The 25,483-nt window shown below is 43.0% G+C and overlaps 1 protein-coding gene across 1 annotated transcript in view; it reads left to right on the top strand.

The window, feature by feature from the left end:
* The first annotated feature begins 17,594 nt into the window (after positions 1-17,594).
* Positions 17,595-25,483, top strand: part of MAP3K15 (mitogen-activated protein kinase kinase kinase 15) — an 85,012-nt gene continuing 77,123 nt past the window's right edge. Inside the window, exon 1 of the mRNA XM_072137955.1 lies at positions 17,595-18,242. Coding sequence (XP_071994056.1) covers positions 17,870-18,242 — 373 coding nt within the window. The 5' untranslated portion in view covers positions 17,595-17,869. The remainder of the gene's footprint in view (positions 18,243-25,483) is intronic.

Below are 25,483 nucleotides of genomic sequence, written 5' to 3'. Positions count from 1 at the left end.
GAAAAACAAAGTGTATTTCACCTTCCAGGAGAAATGTGCACATTTAATTATATGCACATATATGATGTATGTGTGTTTTGTATATGCTGTGTGTATGGTATGTATTTATATGTTCTATATACTAAATATGTGTCTGTGTATTTCCTGTATGTTTGTGTATATGTTGTATATACTGAATGTGTGTGTATTTGCTGTATGTGTGTATATTCTGTATGTATATGCAGTATGTGTGTATATAGCGTTTTTATACGGCATGTATGTTTATATATGGTCAGTGTATACTGTATATGTATATATATATATTGTATATAATGTGTATGCTGTATGTGTGATGTGTATATACTGTATGTGTGTATATACTTTATGAGTTTGTATATACTCTGTGTATTAGTGTAGAAATGTATATGAGTGCATAAATGTGTATGTATAAGAGTATACTTGTACGTATGTGGGTGCGAGTATACCAGTGTAGAACTTTATGTGTGCGTATATAAAGGTGTGTATATATCAGTTTATAAATGTGTGTAATTGTATAAACATGTCCGTATAGGGGTACATTCACAAGAACGTATGGGGGATGTATATCTGGCTTCAAATTTGCTGCTGGATATACTTTCCTCATAGGCATCTGTAGTGCCTGGGCTCGGTACGGTGAGCACAACGAGTACTCACTGTTTCGAGCCGGCGCTGCAAAAGAGATAGAGCGTGTTCTCCAGCACGCCAGACGTGTGCCTGCCACGCTACAGCCGGAAGGGCACATGTTTTTGTCAATGTAGCCTACATATGAATATACTTTTTTAAAGGGAAGGGGAGCCCCATGCAGAAAATCTGCTATGGGGCCCAGCCTCTCCTACTTACGCCCCTGGCGCTGAAGGAGCCATAGAAGGGACAGAGCTTCATTAACATAATGTTATATGTTTTTTATCAGCAAAACCACTCAGCACAGGGATTAACCAAGATATGATCCTGTATCAGTGTAGCCACAGCATTCTCAGGGTATGTTTGCTTCATAATGCATCAAATCCAATGGTAGATTTCCTTTAAAGGTGCACCAAAAAAACAGTGGGACACTCTTTCAGGGCAGTGCATGGAGTGCCAGATTCATGAAGAACCTGCACCAGAAATCCAGAATCTGGCGCACCTGCACTGCACAAACTATACATTGGTATTGGGTGTGTATATGCTGTATGTGTGTGAGGTGTGTAAGTATTGTATTTGTGTATATGTCTGTATATTGTATTGTATGTATCTTTCTATTTCCTTTATGCAAGTTCATATATGATATGTACAGAGTGCACCACTTTTTTTTGGTGGACTTTTAACATAGGGCTTGCAACACACTTCTGTCGGACTTTGCATGATAAATCTGGCACCGGAACGCCCCCTTATTTGTGTCACATTAAGACCAGTGCAGCTGCACCACAAAGGAGCCGTGTGCTGACACTTCTTAAATACCTGTGCAAGCAGCATGTACTAGTCCAACAGAAAACTGGCACAAGGTCCTTAGTAAATTTGCCCTAATATGTCTTATAATCCTACATCTCAGAGTCTAACTAGGTAGATTTTACCAGACAGAGTAAGAAACTAATAAAACATGATTTATGTATGATATTTTTGTGCAGGAAACATAATTAAACCTTAAGTACCCTGTAGGTGGCAGCACTAATCTTCATATAGAGGCACTGAAATTATATTTTATTGCACAGCTATATAAAGGTACAGAAAAGCTTCAGGCTCTATAGAGGTTACAGCTTTCCAGTCCCTTCATAAAAATATAATAATAATTGAATTCATGTTTCATATATGTTTTCCTAAAATTGATAGTACTGTAGATTTGTACCGTGTTAGCCATGGAGAGCAGAAGAACAGTGAAGAAATCACTCTTCTGAGTATACACACACTAGGCAGTAATCATCAAAGGATATTTTTTTTTTTAAAACCACAGATTGATAAATACAGGACGGCAATAAATACACTAAAAACCTGTGAGGCGAGACACATGAGCCCTGGCTCTTATCTGCTTGTAGCCTCCAGGTAAGAGGTAGGAGGCCATGAAGCTGCATGAATGTTAAGACCACTTTGTAAGGTGTTGAATTTATACTCCCATTCTATCCTTGCCCTCTGTGTCTTAAAATGTCCCATTAAAATAGTAATCTGCAAATCTTCCATAGTGTGGTCCTCTCTGGAGAAATGTGCAGCTACTGGGAGATCTTTCCTTTCATTTTTAATATCAGATCTGTGTGAGTTCATGCGCTGATGGAGTCTCTGGCCTGTTTCCCCAACATAAAGTGTGCTTATACTTTTTATGTCCACCATGAGGTCATAAACCCCTGGGAGACATTTCCAGTTTTTATTTATTTTTTATTTTAAAAATTTCTCTTACAAGTTTTCCTCTGTAACTGGACCAATTACAAGGGGGGGCAGATCTGATTAGATCCGGCAGCTCTTCTTATCTCTTTCAGAGCCGGCGATCATGTGACTGCCAGGTCTATACCATCTCCTATATTCACTGTATAACGCTACTTCAGTGCTATGCAGCGAAGATAGGAAAAGGCACTTTTAAAAAATACTATAATTAAAACCTTTAATTCTGCCTGTGAGACTGCGCGATCTTGCGATGGTCACATAGCCTGACTAGTCACTTATTGGACAAGTTGCCACAAAATTTCCCACAATGGCACACAATGTACAACAAACTCCAACCAAATAGCGAGAACAAAATGTAGACCATTTATCAGACGGGTTATGGGGAACAAAACATTTGTTTAAAGGTTGGACTTGCGTCTTTTTCCAGCCTTATATACTATGATGCCATGATATATGTCCCCCATAAATCTACAAATAGTAGAGACTAATGGGCTTGTCCGATCTTACGGATTTATCACATACTCACATAAGAACAATAAGAACACGGTAGCACTCCCAATAAACTAAAACCACTTTTATTACTTCATAGCCACACAACAAACACATTAAACTGCATACATGCAATTTAAAAAGTTCTGGCCACGGTCCATTAAAAGATCATCTGCCATATTGGGGTTCCCCTTCAGAACCTTTTTTAATTGCATTTATGTACTTTAATGTGATGAGTCCAAATTTGAGATCTTTGGTTCCAACCACCGTGTCTTTGTGCGGCGCAGAAAAGGTGAACGGATGGACACTAGAGGATGGAGAACCAGGTGTGGGGGTGCTTTGCTGGTGACACTGTTGGGGATTTATTCAAAATTGAAGGTATACTGAACTAGCATGGTTACCCCAGCATCTTGCAGCAGGATGCTATTCCATTCAGTTTGCGTTTATTTGGTCCATCATTTATTTTTCAACAAGACAATGACCCCAAACACAACTCCAGGATATGTAAGGACTATTTGACCACGAAGGAGAGTGATGGGGTGCTACACCAGATGACCTGGCCTCCACAGCCACCAGACCTGAACCCAATCAAGATGATTTGGGGTGAGCTGGTCTGCAGAGTGAAGGCAAAAGGGCCAACAAGTGCTAAGTATCTCTGGGAACCCCTTCAAGACTGTTGGAAGACCTTTTCAGGTGACTACCTCTTGAAGCTCATCAAGAGAATGCCAAGTGTGTGCAAAGCAGTAATCAAAGCAAAAGGTGGCTACTTTGAACCTAGAACATAAGACACATTTTCAAACTTTTTTGTTAAGTCCACATGTGGGGCCGAGGCTGTGAGGGTTTCAGTATTTGGGACCCCAATCCTAAATTCATACAGGGGCTCACTCTGCTTTTATTTTGCCACTGCTAAAAAAAAGATATCACAATTACCTGTTCCAAATGTACAATTACCTATTCCTGGAAAGGGAATGGTCAAATGTAAAATAATCAAATATAGGAAAATATGAACTATGCAGCATGGAGAGCTGCCATTTCAAAGGAAGTAAAATGATGAAATCAGAGACTAATCTTCAATCTAACAGAGAATTTGTGTCTGAACTTTAAAGCATAAAAATGAAAAAATCCCGGCACCTCGAGGTGAAAGCAAAATTCCTCCTTTTATTTTCGGAGCATGTAACAAATCAAGTATACACAAGTCAAGTGTATCCACGTGCACGAGGGAAAGGAGCCGAGTGCCGACCATTTACTGCATATACATTGAACTTTAAAGCAGTTAATCATGTATGGACCTGATACATCTTTACATAGCTAGAACACTGGTCAAAGAATAAGAATAAAAAACGGGGAATATCAAGGCCTTTTTCACGGTTTTAATATATAATGGCCGGATCAGTTCAGGCTGAGGCTCTTCATTTTGCTGTACAATAAAGGATTGACAGAGGCCCCAGTAATAGTGAAAAACAGTAGTTATGAAAGGCAAATAAAGTATACAAGCTCCGAGGTATAATTCCACTTATTCCACATTAGTTACAGACTATTATTAATACACCAAATCTTAGCATGGAATTTGATTCTGGTTTGTAATAACATAATCCTATTTTTATAATAGCTTTCTTCTTTCATATATCTTGCATTTTGGCAAGTGTAATGTGCACAAAAGTCTCCCGTTATTGCCTTTAGCTCCTTAGAGGTTTATCACACCAATACCTTTCCATGGCTGCTTTCCAGTCTGGAAGGGGGAATAGAATTGTGTAAGCTGTGACTTTTAATTTATAGCTGGAATACATATGACATACAGTATTAAACCAACCTAGGAGGTCACTACTGGGTGTAATGGTTATTACTTTCATCTTTGCTATGAGGCATGAATTACCAGATACAACAAAGCCCTTAATGACCTAGGGATTATTTACTTACCCATATATCTATATACACATCTCACCATATATTGTTTGTTACGCGCTGTATATGAATCAGGGGTTGAAAAGTCTATGGTTACGCATCATCATCCCTAGCCTCTTCTACACATTGTAACAAGTCATTGTCTGCATGTCAGGGTCCTGTTATTATATGTGCACCTGAATAATAACTAATATAAAATGAAACCAATAGCAGCATGTGACACAGGCTTGCCTCTCCATTTATGGTACTCTAAGTAGTAATGATAATGTAGATTATATCATAGTGGCTCTACACAATAGAGATCAATGTGTTCCCAGGTTCCCCTGTACAGTGTCTGTTTGAGGTAATTGTCAGAAGTCAAAGTGTCAGAACTCGCAAATTTTTCTGATGGGATCAGGTTTCAGGCTTCTGTGTCTGAAAACCACACCCAGAGCTGTCTGTGATTGACAGCTCCCTTTCTGATCTTTGGGAAAGCTGAGTGGATGTTTGAACTTGTTTTGTCTGGACGGCTGAGACAGTCAGTGCTGGAGGTAGTGTCCTTTACTTCCTTGTATTCTGCCCAGCCCTTCATCTGGTGCTGGTTATTCAGTCTCCTGTGATCTCTGGTGCTATTGTGTTGTTTGCTATTCTGTGTATTGACTTCTGCTTTGCCTACTGACCATTCTATTTGCAATACGATTCTGTAGCTTTGATGCCATCTTGGTTTTGACCCGGTTTGTTTGACTCCACTTGTCTGTCTGTATCTGTTGTTTGTCCCTCAGTGTCATTTATCTCCCAGTGTGACCCCACTTTCCTGGCTCAGACTTGTGTTGGTTTCTGTTACCAGTGTGAACACTGGTCTATATCCCAGTATTCCTGTTACCTGTCCGCTCCACCATCCAGCAGCTGTGAGACGTAGTAAGTTTTCCTGTCACCTTGTAGGGTCACTCATGGACCCTTAGATAGGGTCCTGATAATGGGTCTGCCCTTGTCAGGGCAGCTTATCTGCTGCAGGCAGGCCATAGCCCGCAGGGTGAGTTCGCCATCGCTTACCCAGTCTGACAGCTAGTGCCAAGCTCAGGTTCTGACAAAAAGATCATATAATCGTATCATTGATACCTGACAGTGACACTAAAATGGACACTGTACCCCTGACGGTTTTACCATAACAAAATGACAACTCCTTTGGATTTTTATAGTTATTTGTTTTATTATTTTCATTGTTAATGTTTGTCTAAGGAAAAGTTATACAATTTTCCAACATACTTTCTTTATCAATGCCTCAAGGGTTTCTAGATCTCTGATGTCACACAGGTGTACAGCTCGTTATAACACATAGCTCTGAGACTAACGAGCCGAGCACCTGTGTGAGATCATATGAGCAATGAAGCTTTTGCAGAAACTGGACAACCCCTTTAATGCATGCAAAATAGATCTTCACTAGTTAGGGTAAATGTATTTATTATATTTTTCACCATATGACAACCAATCAGCCTTTTTTGATTATGGAAAGGAAAAGCGGATGTCAAAAGGAGGTATGTTAAATATAATCGCTTTATTAAGTCATCAAAAAAAGGATTAAAAACATTTTAAAAAGCACATATGAGTGCTATATAGATCCTAGTGTCCCCAGTACAGCAGTATAAGTTCACAGTCATGGTGGGGCAGGCTTGTATGTGTACAGAAAATAGTCATAATAATTCAATAGTAACCTGCACAAGTGTGGTACAAAAAACATTACCATATATACTTGAGTATAAGCCGACCCGAGTATAAGCCGAGACCCCTAATTTTACCAACAAAAACTGGGAAAAACTACTGACTCGAGTATAAGCCGAGGGTGGGAAATGGATTGGTCAACCCCCCCCCAATAGTATACAGCCTGCCAGCCCCCAGTAGTATACAGCCTGCCAGCCCCCAGTAGTATACAGCCTGCCAGCCGCCATGTAGTATTTAGCAGCCCCTAGTAGTATACAGTAGCCCCTAGTAGTATACAGCAAGCCCCCAGTAGTATACAGCAAGCCCCTAGTACTATACATCAGCCACCAGTAGTATACATCAGCCACCAGTAGTATACGGCAGCCCCTAGTAGTATACAGCAGCCCCTAGTAGTATACAGCAAGCCCCTAGTAGTATACAGCAAGCCCCTAGTAGTATACAGCAGCCCCTAGTGGTATACAGCAGCCCCTAGTAGTATACAGCAGCCTGCCCCCACGGACCTTAAAAAAATAAACTTAAATACTCACCCTCCGATGGCTCCCCGATGTCGGCGCGGCTTACCGAGTATATACGGTATATTAAAAATAAAGCATGATCACAGCCATGCATTACCTAAGTAGACACAATCAATGCTGGACACCGGGGGCAATGATCCCAATCAGCCTTTTTTATGTACACATTGTAAAACTACAAACCCCACAAAACTGGGGGCATGGGATTTATTCAGATTTTTTGAGATATGAGCTGTGATTGAGCCAGGGGCAGATTCAGACTGCCATGGGCCCTGGGCTGTATGAATATTATAGACCTTACAAGTCTGGAATTCACTTCCTACATATGATACTAGAATTAGGCTTCTTGAGGAATGGTGGATGTGTCCCTCATGACTGCTTTCAAACCTTTGGAGGACCTTTAACAATTCTGAAATGTCTCTTGTGTACATGTGTAATGAGAGCAGAAGCTGATGTATGAGGATTTCCTGGGTGAAGGTCCTTCTAAGTATAAAATTTGGTGGGTGGATTGGGTGGCAATGGGCCCCATAGAGGCCCTGGGCCCGGACTACCACCCAAACCACCTATATTATAATCCACTACTGGATTGAGCATGAGGATGGGCTAGAATAAAATTTTATACTGGAAAAATTCTATAGCTGCCAAGCCTTTGTTTTATGTTCTGCATATACAACTGTAAGGAAAAGAAGATGACAGATGTCTTAATAGATATGTTAATAGATCATTAGGTTAAATAAAGACCTAGGTCTATCAAGTCCAACCTATAATCCTACAGTATTGATCTAAATGAAGGCAAAAGTTCCTCTTACATATGTTTTTATTTTTCTTTGAAGACACCAAGGCCCTTTTGAAGTTATCCATGTAATAAAGCTTTAAGAAATCCTGCAGCAGAGAGTTTAATAGTCTCACTGCTCTTACAGTAAGGAATCCCTGTCCATTGTAGGATGCTACCTTGTCAAGAGTACAGGCTCTGGTACAAAAACATCATTAGAAAGATCTCTGTACTGTCCATTCAAGTATGTATAGATTGTAATTAGATCGCGCCAAATTGACACTTTGTACTATCCGCCCACTCCCTTAATTACTTTGGTTGCGCTTCTCCGCACTCGCTCAAGTCCATTTCATCTGCTTTTTTGTTTTTTGTAATTATCAACAGACTTGAGTGGTGTCCTGAATAGCCTATTAAATAAGTTGACGAGTCTTTTGGGACCTTAGTAATTAGTCGGTCTCTGAACACCTAGGGATTACATATTTCATTCAGTGAAGTATAAAGGCTACAGTAGGATAAATCTTTTCCTGAATAGCCATTACGTCTTCTCTCATACACCTAATATCATTCCTATCATTATATCTTTACACCTCCCATTTGTTATCTTACTTTGCATCTGAAAAAATGCACCATAGTTTTTGTGCACCTTAGTCCAAGTCACCAACTTTACAGAGCTAAGCCCCTTTTTGTCATACAAGTTGCAAAAACGTTTTATAAGACAGAAAAACACTTGATAAATGCGCGCCGAGGCATTTTAGACCGTTTTCTGGATTAAATTGTGACATTTTTTGCAGTAAACTGGTCGATAAATAAGTACATCCTGATTAGTAATTTAATGGACACGTGTAGACGCATGTAAGAAGCTCAAAGTGATTTACACATCATTATACTTACTATTATTACTTAAATAGGAACTAAGGTCCAGCGTGTTATCTGATCACTCTGACATGAAGATGGCTGCTGGCAGCATTAAAGAGATAATACACGACAATTACATGGCAGCTGCTGAGTGTCAGGTATTGGAGAATGGAGCACAATTCAATTACACTATGTGCTGATAAATATAGGAAAGTCAGATTGCAGTTAAAGGGACAATACACTCCGAGTCTCATCTAAATTAGATAAGAAGCTCAATGTAATTTTGGGGCAGAAATATTCTCTGTCTTCTGTAAAATCACTGCTTTTAAATGTTAAGAACCCATCATAAATACAATATATATTTATATACCATATGAGCAAAAGTATGTCATCACGGTAACATATTCTGGGCCAAATTCACAAATTTTACAAATGATGAGGAAAAATAGCACGAGATGTTCATAATATCATAGTATTGTCCATCAAGTCCAACCTGTTAGAATGTTGACTGCAAGGTAGACTATTTAATCCAATAGCAGTGTCTGGAGGCAACACTGTGACTACTAGGGACAACACTGTGGCTACTGGGGTGTAACACTGTAGCTACTGATGGCCGCATTGTGACTGCTGGGTGCAGCACTGTGGCTACTCGAGGAAACCTGTGAGTACTGAGGACAGCACTGACTACTGGGGGCAGCACTGTGACTACCGGCAGCAATGTGACAACTAGGGACAGCAGTGGCTACCGGGGCAACACTAACTACTGGAGCAACACTGTTACAACTGGGGGAAGCACTGCCTTCTGGGGGTGACACTGGGTACTGCAGCAGCAATGTGACTACTGAGGCCTGGGGTCGTCAATGTGACTGGGGGGTAGAACAGGCTATTGGGAGCAGTGAATACAGGGGGTGCAGAGTTGACTACTGGGGGGCCACATTCTGACTACTGGAGGCAGTACTGTGACTACTAGAGGCAGTACTGTGACTACTGGGGGCAGCACTGTGACTACAGGGTGGCAGAACTGGCTACTCAGGGCAGAATTCTGACTACTGGAGGCAGTACTGTGACTACTATGGGACAGCAGTGTGGATTCTGGGGAAGTAGTGGCTAAGTAGGGCAGAACAGTGACTATGGGAGGGGGGGGCAGAACTGGCTACTGGGATCAGCACTTTGACTACTGGGGCAGTACTGTGACTACTGGCTCCTGGGTGCAGTAATGTAACTACTGAACGCAACAATGTGACTACTCGGGGCAGCAATGTAGCTCGGGAGGGGGGGGGGTCTGTGAGTATTGGGGATAGCACTATGGCTCCTTGGGGTAACACTGTGACTGCTGGGGGAAGCTCATTGACTACTAGTAGTCCTGTTGTTGCTTATTTATTCATCTGTCATACATGGACTGCTCCATGGAAGTGAAATAAGATTACTGGAAGCATGAAGTATTGGTCCAAATGGAATATTTATTTTTTAATAGTTATGTTGTCTATGTTTTAGTTTTACATGGTGTTAATTCCAAAATCAGAAACCTATAAATAGAGCAACCATGGTACTTGATCCAGATGTTTTTGCTCCATTAACAACTAGACTACACAATATTCTGTTAAATGGCCAGACAGGATGCCAGGTTGATACATTCTAACTACACTATTATACACTTCTTTAAATGACAATATCTTTATAGATGCATTACATATAAAAAATGTGTTCATTTTCATGAGAAGTGAGACTTTAAGTTGATAGGATAAGTTTAATTGCATATTTTTTTCTTTATAAAATTAGCCGATAAATGACTACATTTGTCTGATGAAAGGTTTTTTTAATTAGTAGTAAAACTGAACTTTTAACAAAATATGTTATGAATATGTACAGCATCATCCCGTCACCTTTTTTCCAAGATCAGCTACAGATGCAGGGGATGCAAGTACTTCTGCAATTCTGCAAAAGTCATTTCTGGTAGCAAAATGAGGCATTGTTTTCCAATTCCCACCATGGAAAACATATTTGAATACTTCCCAGAATGCCCCAGTGGAGCATCTATCGCTTTAAATCTCCACACACCTATAAAGCGGCCTTAATTGGCAAACTTTCCATAAAGAGAGCCCTTACCTTCTGACCCTGGAGCTCCTTGTACTTTCTGCCTTCACATCACAGGCTGGAGGGGGGCATTTCAAACACCTATATTCCCTAAACCCTGGCACCTAGAAACACAATTCTTGTGTCATATTAAACAAAACAGGAGAATCTCCCCTTTAATATGATATAAGGATTGTGTATGGATGCTTCACAGAACCGGAGATATCCACTCTCAAAGGGGACTTGTCACCAGGGACCTCATTTTCACTAAAGAGGGTTACAGAAGCCCCAATAAAGCTGCAGTGCAAATATGTTTTTCTGCCTTCTCTAAACATTAGCATTACAATGTAATTGTGTGATATAACTTACCTTGCACCCTGACAGAGTCCTCTGTGTAGTCCCACCTTTGTGCTCCGCCTGCTGAGGGAGCAGGGGGAAACTCAACAGTATAGCAGGCTATAAAACTAAAGCACAGATGGGCTCTGGTAATGCTACCAAAGCCCTTCAGGCACATTATTATAGTTTTAAACGATTTAAGGGAGGAGGCCATGGATAACAAATATAAGAAGATTACCACAGTCACAGTGTCTGGATGTATGAGTAACTGCCCCTGGGTTATCGTGATGGATTTTGATGGTAGATTTTTCTTTAGTGTAAGGGGTGCATAGTGTTCAGGCTCAGAAATGGCTTGTTTTTTTACCATCAAGGCTTTGTTTAGCTCTCATTGGAGGCGTACATCAGGAATAATCTCTAATGTAGTGGTTCCCAAACTTTATGAAGGAGGGACCCACTTAAATGAGGTAATATTATACATGAATATGTGTGCCTACGAGGAAACTCTGGCCTACCACTTCTCATCTATTGCGCAATTCACTAAATCATAGAATCCAGAAGCAGTAAAAAGAGTCCAAATGCCGGCACTGCCCACACTACTCTGAGAGACTCGCATACAGCAGGCACGTAGTGGAAGACTAGACGTCCAGGGAGTCGAACACAGCCGGGGTGCACATCAAAGGAGTAGAGTAGATTATATAACTAAATAGGAAGAAACGTGGCACTCACCCGAGACATGTTCGATGCACTTCTTTATTGTAGCAGAGGTACAGGAGAAAGTGAGGAGCTGCCTCGCTGAGTGAGAGCTGCCACTAAATTATAGGACTCGTGGATAACCAGTCTCTTCTACCATCAATAATTACAAAATACCTTGTATACCTAAAGGTTGGCAGAACTTACCCCAGGAGGTTCCCAATGTGCAGACCTAAAGTTACTTTTATTTTTTTATGTATCGTATATACCCTATAAGCCAGTGATGGCGAACCTTTTAGAGCATGAGTGCCCAAACTTCAACCAAAAGCCACTTATTTATTGCAAAGTGCCAACGCAGCACTTCAAGCAGTAATTTATTTCTCCTTGTTCATTGACAACTTTCAATCCTTCAGCCTCCCAAGGACACCAATGCAGTTGAAAGGCAAATTCGCCTATCATTGTAGGAAGATTCTGAGGCAGATTCTTTGAGTTCTGTCTGGTGAACTTCATTCTGGGGTGATGGCCTGGGTGCCCACAGAAAGGGGTCAGAGTGCCGCCTCTGGCACCCGTGCCATAGGTTCGCCACCACTGCTATAAGCTGACCCGAGTATAAGCTGAGACCCCTAATTTTACCTCCAAAAACTGGGAAAAACTATTCACTCGAGTATAAGCCAAGGGTGGGAAATGCATTGGTCACAGCCTCCCCAATATATAGCCATCAAGCCCCCTGTAGTATATAGCCAGCCCCAGTAGTATATAGCCAGCCAGCCCCAGTAGTATCTAGCCAGCCCCCTGTAGTATATAGCCAGCCAGCCCCCAGTAGTATCTAGCCAACCCCTGTAGTATATAGCTATCCAGCCCCCTGTAGTATATAGCCAGCCAGCCCCCAGTAGTATATAGCCAGCCCCAGTAGTATGTAGCCAGCCCCCTGTAGTATATAGCCTTCCTCCTGTAGTATATAGCCAGCTAGCCCCATGTAGTATACAGCCTGCTAGCCCCTTAAGTATACAGCCAGCCAAGCACATAAAAAATAAACTTACATACGGACCTTCAGGCAGTCCCGATGCTCGCACACTATGACGTAATCAGCGGCGACACCGCTGCATCATAATTTGCGCTGGCCGGCAGATCACATGGACGCATCTCTGCCGGCTAATACACCATAGAGAAGACCAAAGAGGAGCCGCACCGAGCATCGGGAGCCACGCTGAAGGGTGCGTATGCAATTTTTTTTTACTTGTGTATAAGCCGAGGGGAGGTTTTTCAGCACATTTTTTTGTGATGCAAAACTTGGCTTATACACGAGTGTATACGGTACTTAATACTATGTAAACATAATTCTGTGATTTGTATGTATATGAGGGAACGAATACTCTATCCATAATCTCTGTGGCTGACTTCTAGGAAATTATTCACAGAAACCACAATATTTCAAACCTTTCAAGAAACCACATAGAGACTCTCTCTTCATCTAAAACTTTATTACAAGATTTACATTTACTATAACAATCGTATTCGAGACCTCATGGCTACGTTTTGCCCTGCATCCAAGGATACAGGACAGACTCTTTTGTTTAGGTAATGTTAAAAAAAAGCAAAAATTATTATAAAAAAAAAAAAAAAAAATCATTAATTCAGGTCCCCTCCCCTATTAGCTGGTCCCATACAACCAAAATCTGCCTCTATGCTTTATTCTTGTATTGTGGCCTCTTTTCCTCCACGCTACTTTTGTGTCTCTCCTCCATCCACACCTAAACCCACTGATAGAAAGTGAAAATTTAGACAGTCATATACTATGTCAGATTTATTTTTCAGCATTAGACACTGATAAATCTGTCTTTCTCACTGTGCACTTACCTGGAATAAATCTGCTACATAGGGAGGTATTTAACAGGTTTTCTGAGCCACGCCAGTTATTGTGCAGCTTATTGCTAGCACTTGCGATTATTTCCTCTTTTCACCACCTCCATGCCAGAGGGACGCGAAGGGGCGAGAAGTGGGGGTGCGGGCGTTCCTCTCCCCACGCCTGCACAATCGCTGCAGACAGAGAATATTCATATGTGAAAATTTCCCGGCTGTGTTTATTTCTATGCCAGCCAGGACCCCACCGGATACATAAAGATGCCTCAGCCGGCATATAATACATAACCCACATTATCCTTATTCTTTCTGAAACGACACAAGGAATGCATGAGAACCAGTAGAGGGCAGTAGTGTGGAGCACAATTAGGGTTTGGAAGTTGGATGAGAATGGTAGCAAGTTTCTGTAAATCGCTTTAGTAATGAATACTCCTGTAAAATCATGTAATTCCACTGATAATTCAGCACCTTTTCATAGAAAGTTTAAAAATAATAGTTGATAAAACTTTGTTAAAAATTCTGCACAAAATAAATTATTGTGGGTTTTTTGCTCAGTTAAAGTGTGACTCAAAACTGAGCCTTCAATAAGACGAATAGAACTTATTCCTAAAATTCCACTACCTGCATAGGGCAGTGCATGCGAATACATATTGCTATATGGTCAGTGTCTGGCTTTTTTAAGAACTATTATTGTTGTATGTGAATATACCCTTAAGTCATTTTCACACATCACTTTTCTACTCAGTAGTTTACATTTGTCGGCCAAAACTTTTAAAAAATACATTGCTTCTGGTTTTAGCTTACAAATACTGATGAATTATGTTACAATGAAGAAATAGCTTTTCTAGTGAAAAATGTGGCTTTTCAGGAAGGGAAATATTGCTATTTCTTCGGAGGCAAGGGTTAAGCAGAGCTTTTTGGTCTCAAGAGGGACTTACAGCATTTTGCTGCAAACACCCACCACTAACACCTGGGATTGGTGCTAGCACCGATCATGGGTGTTAACCCTTTGATTGCCGTTGGCAAAGTCGGCACTCCCCATGATGTCATAGGGGAGCGGTGATCTGTTGCCATTACAGCCTTGGGTCATACCAGCTGTCCGAAGCTGTCTCGTTTTAGCCCATCTATTACAATGTGCAATTTGAACATAGTAATAGATTATGTAGAAAATCCCCATATACTGCTATAATATGCAGGATCAGACAACCTAGGGTTAAAGTACCCAAGGGAATCTTAAAAATAGTAAAAAAAATAAAAAGTTTTAAAATAAATAGATAAAACTTAAGACGTTCAAATCACTCCCCTTTCCCTAGAACTGATATAAAAATAAATAAACTTATCATGGTCCTGCGTGACCTAAAGAAAGTTACATGACGAATGTGCTCCTAATGTCTATTATCAATGCTAATATATGTATATCTGTGGCTGTGAACGTTGAAAAATGTTAATAAAATTGTAAGTTGGATAAAAAAATAAATAAATAAACAAGTTAAATCAAAAACATGTAAGGTATCACTGCGTCACAAAATGTCCGGTCCAGCAAAATATAATAACGGTTATTCCCGGCGTTAAAACCCCATAATGGAAAATAACGCCCCGATGTCCGAAACACGACATATCAAAATTTTAACAAAAAGTGATCAAAAGGTCGTACAGTCTCCAAAATGGTAACAATGACAATGTGACAACTTAAACAGATCCATACACTGAAGTATGACAAAGTTATTAGGGTCAGAAGATGGCGAAACAAAATTTATTTTTTCTGGTCTTCACCAGAGCCCGCTGCCAAGCGGGTTGGACTTACAGCGGCGATGTACCACCAGATCGTTCGAAAGGAATGACTTTTCCTCGGTGGCAGCCATGGTGTAGTCAGGCAAACTCGTGGTTGGGGACAGGCAGGAGGTCGATACAGGCAGCACAGGATCAGAGTCGGGGATGAAGCAGTAGGTCAGGACAGGCAGCACGGAATAGGAGTCAGGAATGGAATCGAGGGCACAACGGGAAATCAGGATAATCGCAAAGGGCATGGAACAAAGCTTTCTCTTAGGCATAGAAGCACAAACATCCAGCAGAGGATACAGTAAGGGGCTGGAATTTATCTTGGCAGGCAACCTGCTAGCGACAATTGGCGCGCGGTAGTGAGGAGACAGCCGCTGGAGCCGGGAGAGGCGAGTCCACATGCAGGCAGGCTCTGGGAGCACAGTAGGGCACACAGGGACAGTACACCCCCCCCCCCCCCCTTTGGCTTCCCCCTATTTTTTGACTGGAGGAACCTGTGTAGAAGAGCACGATCCAGGATGTTGTCCTCGGGTTCCCAAGACCTTTCCTCCGTGCCGAACCCCTTCCAGTCGACAAGATAGAATCGCTTCCCTTTGACCATCTTCATATCAAGGACCTCTTTCACCTCGAAGACATCAGAAGAATCAGCCTCAGGAGCAGGAGGGAAAAGCGATTCAGGATTACAGCAGGGATATGTGGAAAGAATTTGGGATGCGCATGCTGGGAGGAAGGCTCTAGGAGCAGTCCTGCCTCCACCTCTAGGAGCAGTCCTGCCTCCACCTCTAGGAGCAGTCCTGCCACCACCTCTAGGAGCAGTCCTGCCACCACCTCTAGGAGCAGTCCTGCCACCACCTCTAGGAGCAGTCCTGCCACCACCTCTAGGAGCAGTCCTGCCACCACCTCTAGGAGCAGTCCTGCCACCACCTCTAGGAGCAGTCCTGCCACCACCTCTAGGAGCAGTCCTGCCTCCACCTCTAGGAGCAGTCCTGCTTCCACCTCTAGGAGCAGTCCTGCTTCCACCTCTAGGAGCAGTCCTGCCTCCACCTCTAGGAGCAGTCCTGCCACCACCTCTAGGAGCAGTCCTGCCACCACCTCTAGGAGCAGTCCTGCCTCCACCTCTAGGAGCAGTCCTGCCACCACCTCTAGGAGCAGTCCTGCTTCCACCTCTAGGAGCAGTCCTGCCACCACCTCTAGGAGCAGTCCTGCCTCCACCTCTAGGAGCAGTCCTGCTTCCACCTCTAGGAGCAGTCCTGCCACCACCTCTAGGAGCAGTCCTGCCTCCACCTCTAGGAGCAGTCCTGCCACCACCTCTAGGAGCAGTCCTGCCACCACCTCTAGGAGCAGTCCTGCCACCACCTCTAGGAGCAGTCCTGCCACCACCTCTAGGAGCAGTCCTGCCACCACCTCTAGGAGCAGTCCTGCCACCACCTCTAGGAGCAGTCCTGCCTCCACCTCTAGGAGCAGTCCTGCTTCCACCTCTAGGAGCAGTCCTGCCTCCACCTCTAGGAGCAGTCCTGCCACCACCTCTAGGAGCAGTCCTGCCTCCACCTCTAGGAGCAGTCCTGCTACCACCTCTAGGAGCAGTCCTGCTACCACCTCTAGGAGCAGTCCTGCTACCACCTCTAGGAGCAGTCAACTTCTAGGAGCTGTCCTGCTTCCACCTCTAGGAGCAGTCCACCTCTAGAAGTCCTGCTACCACCTCTAGGAGCAGTCCTGCTACCACCTCTAGGAGCAGTCCTGTAGCTGAGGGTCTAGTCAGGGCATGAGGAGATACAGGGACAGTGCACAAATCTCTTTGTATAGGTTATGTATTTTATAGTTTTATTTGCTAAATTAGTTTAATTAATCCCATCAGTTTTTCCTTTTGTTATTGTCAGACAATACAAGATATTTGAAGAACAGGCGCGTCTCTGTCATTTTTCCTACAGTATCAATGTTTTTTCTTTAGTAAAATTGAATAATTGTCACTTGTTGGAGTGAATATCCATCTTCCCCACTACCAGGGCAGGTTATGCTGTGCTACATTTCTGCACTTGAGTTGTAGTTTTGCTCTAGGCCTCTCTGTCTCAGACAGTCCCAGTCTCTGACCCCTGATTCCCCTAGCCAGTAATGAGTGAGGTGGCTCTCTCACACTACTGTAGGTAGGTCTCTCTGTACAGGAGGTGTCTGCCTCTGGCCGGGTCCCTGTGCTGGGGAGAGGAAGTCCCTGGGAGCTCAGCCCATTCCCTGTACAGTAGCCGCACCCTTGTCCCTGACACCGGGGTCCCCCTGCAGGGTGTGAGGTGGAGGAGGAGGAGAGCTGCTCCCGCCCTCAGGACGAGCTCTGAGCCGCACACACAGCAGCTGATAAGAACATCCAGCTGCCGCAGAGCTCAGGAGACGCCGCACTCTGCCGCACAGTGTGCACAGTACCGCAGGCTATGCACTGGTACCCCGGTGTTATAGGGCGCTCTCCATCCTCAGGTGATATACTATGAGGTGACCCCCGTAGTGCTCCGTGCACTGATCCCACTACTTTCCCTATCAGTCTCCCCATATGGTGAGGGAGAGAAGCTGCAGCATGGAGAGCAACGGGACAGTGACGGCTAATGGGGAGCCGGGGGCCAGGGAGCAGCCGCTGCCCGGGGAGCCCCAGTGTAGCCCCCCATGTGGAGGCTCCGCAGCCTGTGCCCTGACCGAGCCCCCATCTTCAGGAGAAGGAGCCCAGTGGCTGACCAAGCAGAGGTCCCTGCGGGTCGTCTATGTACTGAATGACAGCCTGAAGGCGGCCATGGGGGGCAGCCCAGAGTCCGGAGCCCTGCACTGCCTGCGCCGTGCCTGCGACAGCGAGGGGGCGCAACTCACCAGCGTCAACTTCGGGGAGCTGGACTTCGGGGAGACCGAGGTGCTGGACACCTTCTATGATGCCGGTGAGTGCAGGGACTTGGGTACAGGCAGGGGGCTCACTAAAAGTAATCCTACTAGTGCATATAACAAAGTTGTCAGGGTTACCAGTATATTGTCTGTAACAATCCCTCCATGAGGTTAGAATCTCTGCTTCCTGTCATCCAGTGGAAAGTTTAATTGTGTATACCCATTGTATAAAAGTGTAGCATAAAAAACAATACCTTCATCTTTCCCCTGTGAACTAGTACTGGGTAGAGATGAGGGGATCCGAACTTTGCGTTCATGTCTGTGTGCGTCCTGCACGACCCGGACATTTTGGCAGCAGCAATCTAGCAACTTGACCCTCTTAGGTGCTAACCATGGCTGTGAGTGGCCAGGGTGCCCTTTATAGCAATCACAGCTAGTAGCTAGGGGCCTCAATTTGGCGGAATCTGGCAATATGTAAAGGTGGTGTGGGATGCACCCGAACTTAAGGTTCGGACAGCTCATCTCTAGTGCTGGGACTTTGGCAGTGCCCCTGGTTATGTTTGCTGGTGGCATGTAACTTCATGCTGTACTTACCTGTATGAGGACTGTAAGTGTCTGTATGATGTAGGTCACCAAGATGACTAAACAGACTGTAGGTCCCCAGGGCCGAATGCACATTGGGGTCTGTGTTGGGTCTGTGATAACGGGTCCAAGTGGTGCAGCACTCACTTCTAGCACAGCAAAGCCAAAAGAGTTGAAGAATATCAACTATCAAGAATATCAAGAATATCAGAATATCAAACATTGGAGCACATTTACAATTCAGGACTTTTGGCGACCGTTCTTTATGAATCTGGCACGCCCTGCACTTTCCCGACAACTCACCACACTTTTCTTTTTGGTGCACGGTCCGACTGAGCACCCAAACGCCCCCTAAGTCTTGTTGCATGATGCTTAGTGCTGCTGCACCACAAAAGGGTTGCGTGTGACACAAATGAGGCACAGGCACTTCTTAAATACCTGTGCAAGCAGTTTGCACCTAAAAGAACGTACAAAGTCAGGAAACTGGCGCACAGTCCTTAGTAAATGTGTCCCATTGTCTCTGATGCACTGAAGTCTTCCTGTGATGTAGTATTTGAGTAGAGGTCATTGATGAGGCCGGTGTTTGGCTGCAATGGTAACTTAAAATGAGACATAGTGTCACCCTGTGTTGGCGATCAGGCTGGCAGAGTAGGAGCGGCAGGTGAGTTGTGTTGCACATGATGCCTGTTGTTTGCTGTCATCATTCTCAGACCTTACTCCTGGGTGCTGAGACATTGCTGCAGCTCCCTGATGGACAACGTTCCTTCAACCCACAAGATCTTATCTCCAGCTTACAGGACTGGTCATCAGGGATGATGGAGAGGACAGGAGATGAGACCAGCAATTGGAAAACATTTTATCCAGGGACATTCTAGAAGGGTATTCCGGCCATTACAAGTTATATGATATACACGTGGCTGTCTCCAGTTGACTTATGGTGAATGATTTGTGCGGCCACACATGCACAAACACTCACTACTTTACCCCCCGTGGTATAAGAGTGTCCTGCTTCTGTATTGGACCGGGTCCATCCTGGGTGCATTAAACAATTTTGAATTAACATAATAATGTTTTACAAGTTGCTGTCTTATTCTATATGGAGTAATGTAGTAGCATGCAGCGCTATTCAGACAGGAATACAAAGTAAGGCTGCATTCACACGACTGTAGGGGGACATATATACAGCAGCTGTACATACGTCCCCCATAGACGGTAATGGGCGCATAGAGTGATACGGTTACCACTCCTTAAACAAGGAAAATTTAGGACATGTCCTATTTTTCCCCGTTTAACGGCACCGTGCGCCATGTATCACTATGGAGAGGTGAGGGGTCACCCCTCCTCCTCTCCATTGCAGCGAACGTATACCCGCCAGGCTACGGCCCAGCGTACATACGTTCGTGTGCATGTAGCCTAACTCTTACTACTTGACATAAAGGGGTTCTTGTGATCACATTGTCAGCAGCCTTTTCTTGTATCAGTAGTGCCCTGTTTCCCCTATAATAATACACTGTCTTATATTAATTTTTGTTCCTAAAGAAGCGCCAGGTCTTATTTTCAGGGGATGTCTTATTTTTCAATGTACAAAAATGTATTGTTGAGCACAAAATCAACATTTATTAATATTCTGTAGTCATTACATCACAAACCTCATCATAACCAGACAAACGCTGAATTCCTTCAAGAACTTCTGGTGACAACTTCCTGGTACAACAATCTATGGTACATTTGCAGATCCCAGTATTTTAAGGCCGTATAACTTTCTTCTGGACCAATTTGTCATGCTTTGTGCAGCGCTGTGTAATCTGTGTGCGCTATATAAATAAAGAATTATTATTATTACGGTATTTATTATTATTAAATCCTGAATTTCACACTGAATTTCTTGTGACTCCCCTTCTTTTGGAATCATTGGCCCCAATCTCTCACATTTTAGCAATAGCACTTGCCTACAATGAGGACTTCTTGTCCATGTAGCCTGCTCATAGCACAATTTTAACTTAACAGTCAGTGATTTTATCCTATGAATTAATCACCCATGTCACAACGTGCTGCAGTCTTCTAGACAATCTTATAATACTTTTGTATGGTGTGGGGGGGCTGTAGCTAAGACTGTCACAAGGTCTTATTTTCAGGGGATGCCTTATATTTCTAAGCATCAAAGAAATTGCATTAGGTTTTATTTTTGGGGGGTGTCTTATTTTCAGGGAAACAGGGTAGATTGTCATCACTGTACAACCTGTTGATATTCCTCCCCCGTCTCAGTTTAGCAATCCTGTCTGTAATCCTAGTATACGATTGACTGTCCCCCATATCTGTATATAAAAGGCTGCCAGTCACCAGTAGGACCAAACCCTGGACTTGTGAACCCAGAATCATCATAGCTTTAATTGGATATAATATACAGTAAGTTATTCTGATTATTAATATCAACCTGCTATTCTCCTATGATATGTTGTCTGCAGATATTTTGGCATTGTGGAGTGATATCGTTAACTTGGCACTTTTGCTACATGCGCAGTTTTACACAGTTTACCATTAGTTTGACATTAGTATTTATCATGGTGCATGTATGAGAATTTCTTGTACAAGGACTGGCTTGTAATTCAGTGCCTGGACTCTGTCCATATTGGCAGACTGTACCAGAAATATTTGTCACAGAGCTAATAGTTATTGTACTCATTATTGGCAGGGAATTGCGCTGTGACTTGGTGTTTGTTACCGCAGCCTTAGATCTGTGTAGTAGTGTTCTCCTGAGCAGGTTGTATCTGGTGACGTCTAAACATCAACTGTTTGTAAAATGCTCTAATGTTGAGGCTCATCTGTCATGGGAAGAATTTGATATGGAAAAAGAATTTGTCATTAATTTAGCGGCAATGATAACTTTTAAAAATGCAGGGCTAACTTAAAGGAAACCTACCACTTAAAAGTGGTAGGTTTATATACATATACATGGCACCAGCTCAGGGTGAGCTGGTGCCAGAGCATATTTTTGTTAGGGGAACAAAGCCCCTATCGCAGAATTATAAGTTTTATTAACTTATAACTCGGGGAAACAGGCCGTGCTAAGTTGCGCAGGCGCGTGTGTGCCGGAGAGCTCGGTGGCGTCACCGGCTCTCCAGCACTTTAGAATTGGGCGCACGCACGGGCGGGCGCATGGTGCGCCGTGCCCAAGTGCGGTGCGCCGAGTTATAAGTTAATATAACTTATAATTCTGCGATAGGGGCTTTGTTCCCCTAACAAAAATATGCTCTGGCACCAGCTCACCCTGAGCTGGTGCCATGTATATGTGTATAAACCTACCACTTTTAAGTGGTAGGTTTCTTTTAAAGGGGTTGTCCAGTGTTTTGAAAATCGGCCTTAGTGCAGGGAAAGCGATCACATTGCAAACTAAATGTTATATTCCCCCAACGGAAGGAAAGTCACTTTGTGATCCCGCCTGTCCTGCAGTGATGATGTACCCACTATACACATGTACTAGTCTCAATGGGGAGAAGTTGGGGATCCAGTTATGCCAGACTTCTATTTGCAACAAAAAGCTGTCCAAAATTCCTATTGCCACATTTATTGAGGCTTTTAGTCCCTTTTGACTCTTTTCCAAATAGCCCGTGGTCCATGAGTAAGTGTAAGGAGCATCTTTATGTATCCGGAGCAGTGGGGATATCATCATACACTGACGCACAATATATTTCTCCTAATGCTATGGTCCCACAGTCAACATCTGCAAAGAGTTAAAATTTTCTTTTTGCGTTTGCGTGGGTTTCCTATAGGTCTTCCTGTTTCCTCCCACACTCCAAAACATACTCGTAGGTTGATTAGATTGTGAACTCCATTGGGGACAGAGACTGATTTGGCAAGCTCTGTGCAGCGCTGTATATTCTGTGTGCACTATATAAATAAAGAATTATAATAATTATTATGATCACCCTAAAGAGGTGTGTTTATTAAAGTGTATCTTTCACCTCCTCTAAATCTAGCTTTTGCTGGCTTTAGTGGGCGTCACTCCACTGATTCTGGTGCAGAATGTTCCCTCTAGCCGTCACTATTGCTGATATTATTAGTAGGCTGACGGCTTCAGGCGAGGACTCGTCACCTAACAGTAGATTGCCTGCTCAGCATGCTGGAGGCTGAGACTAACATCTAACTAATTGTTTGGGAATGGTGGGACCAGAGAAAAAATTCCAACTATGCCAGAATAGGTGGAGAAACACCTATGAGAGGATGCATAGAGATGCAGTTGGTGGAGGTGATGTAAGGTCCACCACAAGAATGGGAAGAAACATCTTTAAGGAAATCAGCGGGTTACAAGTGCTTTGAGGGGTGTGTCATTATCAAAAATCCCAGTGGGGCTCTGGTAACGCCCCCTGAAGTACTTTACATAAAGATAAAAGTTTATTTTATGGCTAAAGTTGCAGAGGAAAGGCGCTAATAAACATATTTCTGTATTCACACTGCTGGAAGCTACCCAGAGTGATGTCTCATGGACATGCCCATTATTGGGGACATGATCTGCCCGCAAAAGGCCAGCTCACAGCCCCCATAGAGGTATATGGCACCCGGGCACAGAGGGGTGAGCACTCTGTGTTCTTGTCACAGCACTGTGACGCCGCTGTGCAAATGGGACGTCCTATATTTTGCTGTTTTGTGGCTGACTATGCTCGGCTTTCTATGATGAGCGCTTCTCACCCCACCCCTCCTGTCATACATGTACGTGAGGCCTGAATCTGATGGGAGATTTCTCTTAATTAAAAAAAAAATTACTTTAGGGAACATTTATTATTGACTTTCCGCCAGAGAAGTGGGATTTTTTTCCCTTCTTTGCTTCCTTTTCCGACATTTGCGCCTAAGTGCTGCGAAACTAAGTGCTGCAAAAAGCTGGTCTATGGAGTTCTATTTGACCAACATCTGACCAGCTAGTTCAAAACCTTTGGTCGTGCACCAAATTATTAACCCCTTGCAGTACAATCTAACATCGCAATATAAATGAAAGCACGATTTGTGGACAAAAACACTGAGTGTACTACTGGCCCTTCTATGATCATCTGTGACATTTTCCTGTAGATTCTTCTAACAATTTCTATACAGGCAGTCCCCGGGTAACTTACAAGATCTCTCCCACCAAAGAATTACCCATTATCAATGTCTTTAGTGTAGCATTACTAACAGCTCCAGTATCAGTACTCTGACTTCAAGTAAATACATGTGAGCTAAAATTAAACTTTGCTGCTGGTACTTTTTCCCAGAGGTAAATATAATTCCATAATGACTTGTATTTTTAATAAAAATTGCAGCATGGTTCCAGATCGGAGGTATAACATATACCATCTGCAGCTGAACACAGACAGGCCTGTTAGAGTTGTGTGCATAGGCCATCAACATAGGATAACAAATTAGTGAAGAAATGCATGTGTAGTAAATGGGATATGGGAGAAGGCTCCTGCTACACTCATATGGCACAGTAGCCTATATCCCAGTGAATGTATGGACTAGGGAGTTTAATTTCAGGAGGGGGGATCTGGAGCGCCATCAAAATGAAGAAGTTCAACCACTGCACATCTAATGAGTATGGCTGGCTTATATGACTATGCTAGGGAGACGATTATCACATGGAATGCTCTTTGGCGGAATGTCTTGCCTGCATGAAGCATTTGCTCTTATGATGTTAATGTTTGGATGATTATCAGATAAGCGGTTAAATTGGAGCTAAATTCAATGTGAGCTAAATACATTATTAGCTGAAATCCCCTGCTAGAGGTAAATACATGATCAGGCTGCTGGCAACCTGTCGTCAGAATTAAACACTTTCCTGACCATGTATTTTCATGAAGCACTGAAGTCAAGCTCTCAACAGCACTGAACATTTCCTTCCCTGTGAGTGACATCATTAGGAGATCTTGTTAGTGATGTCTCTAGATTCAAGACCATCAGTTCAAGTAAAGTTTGTGATCTGAGGCAGGGAGAGCTTGACTTTGGTGTAAAACTCTGTGCCTCCTCAACTGTATACAACCAATTTACAGCGCACTTTAAATTTGATTTCTGAACGATGCCACCACTGAACGATGTGGAAGATGTTAATCCCCTTGACAACATTCTCGTAGTGGTATATTAGATCAATTTCTGCTGTCAGGTTCCAAAAGGAATCAGGTATGTATTTGCATCATAAGCCAAGCTTTCTGATACATTGTGTATATATGTATATATAATATTCTTACAGTGCATATGTTTCATAAAAGAAACAATAAGTTCTCAAGGAGTATAGATGGTATACACATTTCTAGTGTCTTTAGATCAAGGTCAGGAAGTGTCATTCCTCATTTACAGGACACAAGTAATTCAGCCTGAAAGCTACAAGGACAGGCCAGTTGTTAATAGAAATAATTTCACTCATGTTGATCAAAGCCGGCACTTTCCTCCTAGTGTAGCAACAGCCCATAAATCTACCACACATGTCACATAATGTAAAGGCCAAAATAGCAGTGTAGTATCTGTATGGTATGGACACTCATTCAGTCTGACACTAACAAATCCTGTCATGTTCTTTATCTGTGCTAATGACAGGCACATGCTACTTCATATTATGCATGATTATTATTAGGATATATATATGTGTGTGTAAAATAAACAAATACTAGTAGTCCCCATATTAGTTGTTTTTTTTATTTGGAAGTCCTTTACGCTTTACATGTTCAAGTAATTATGATTTTGACTTAAAGTG

The sequence above is a fragment of the Engystomops pustulosus genome, chromosome 2 (assembly GCF_040894005.1).
Source record: "Engystomops pustulosus chromosome 2, aEngPut4.maternal, whole genome shotgun sequence".
Lineage (NCBI taxonomy): Eukaryota > Metazoa > Chordata > Amphibia > Anura > Leptodactylidae > Engystomops > Engystomops pustulosus.
This window is presented reverse-complemented; position numbering and strand designations above follow the sequence as displayed.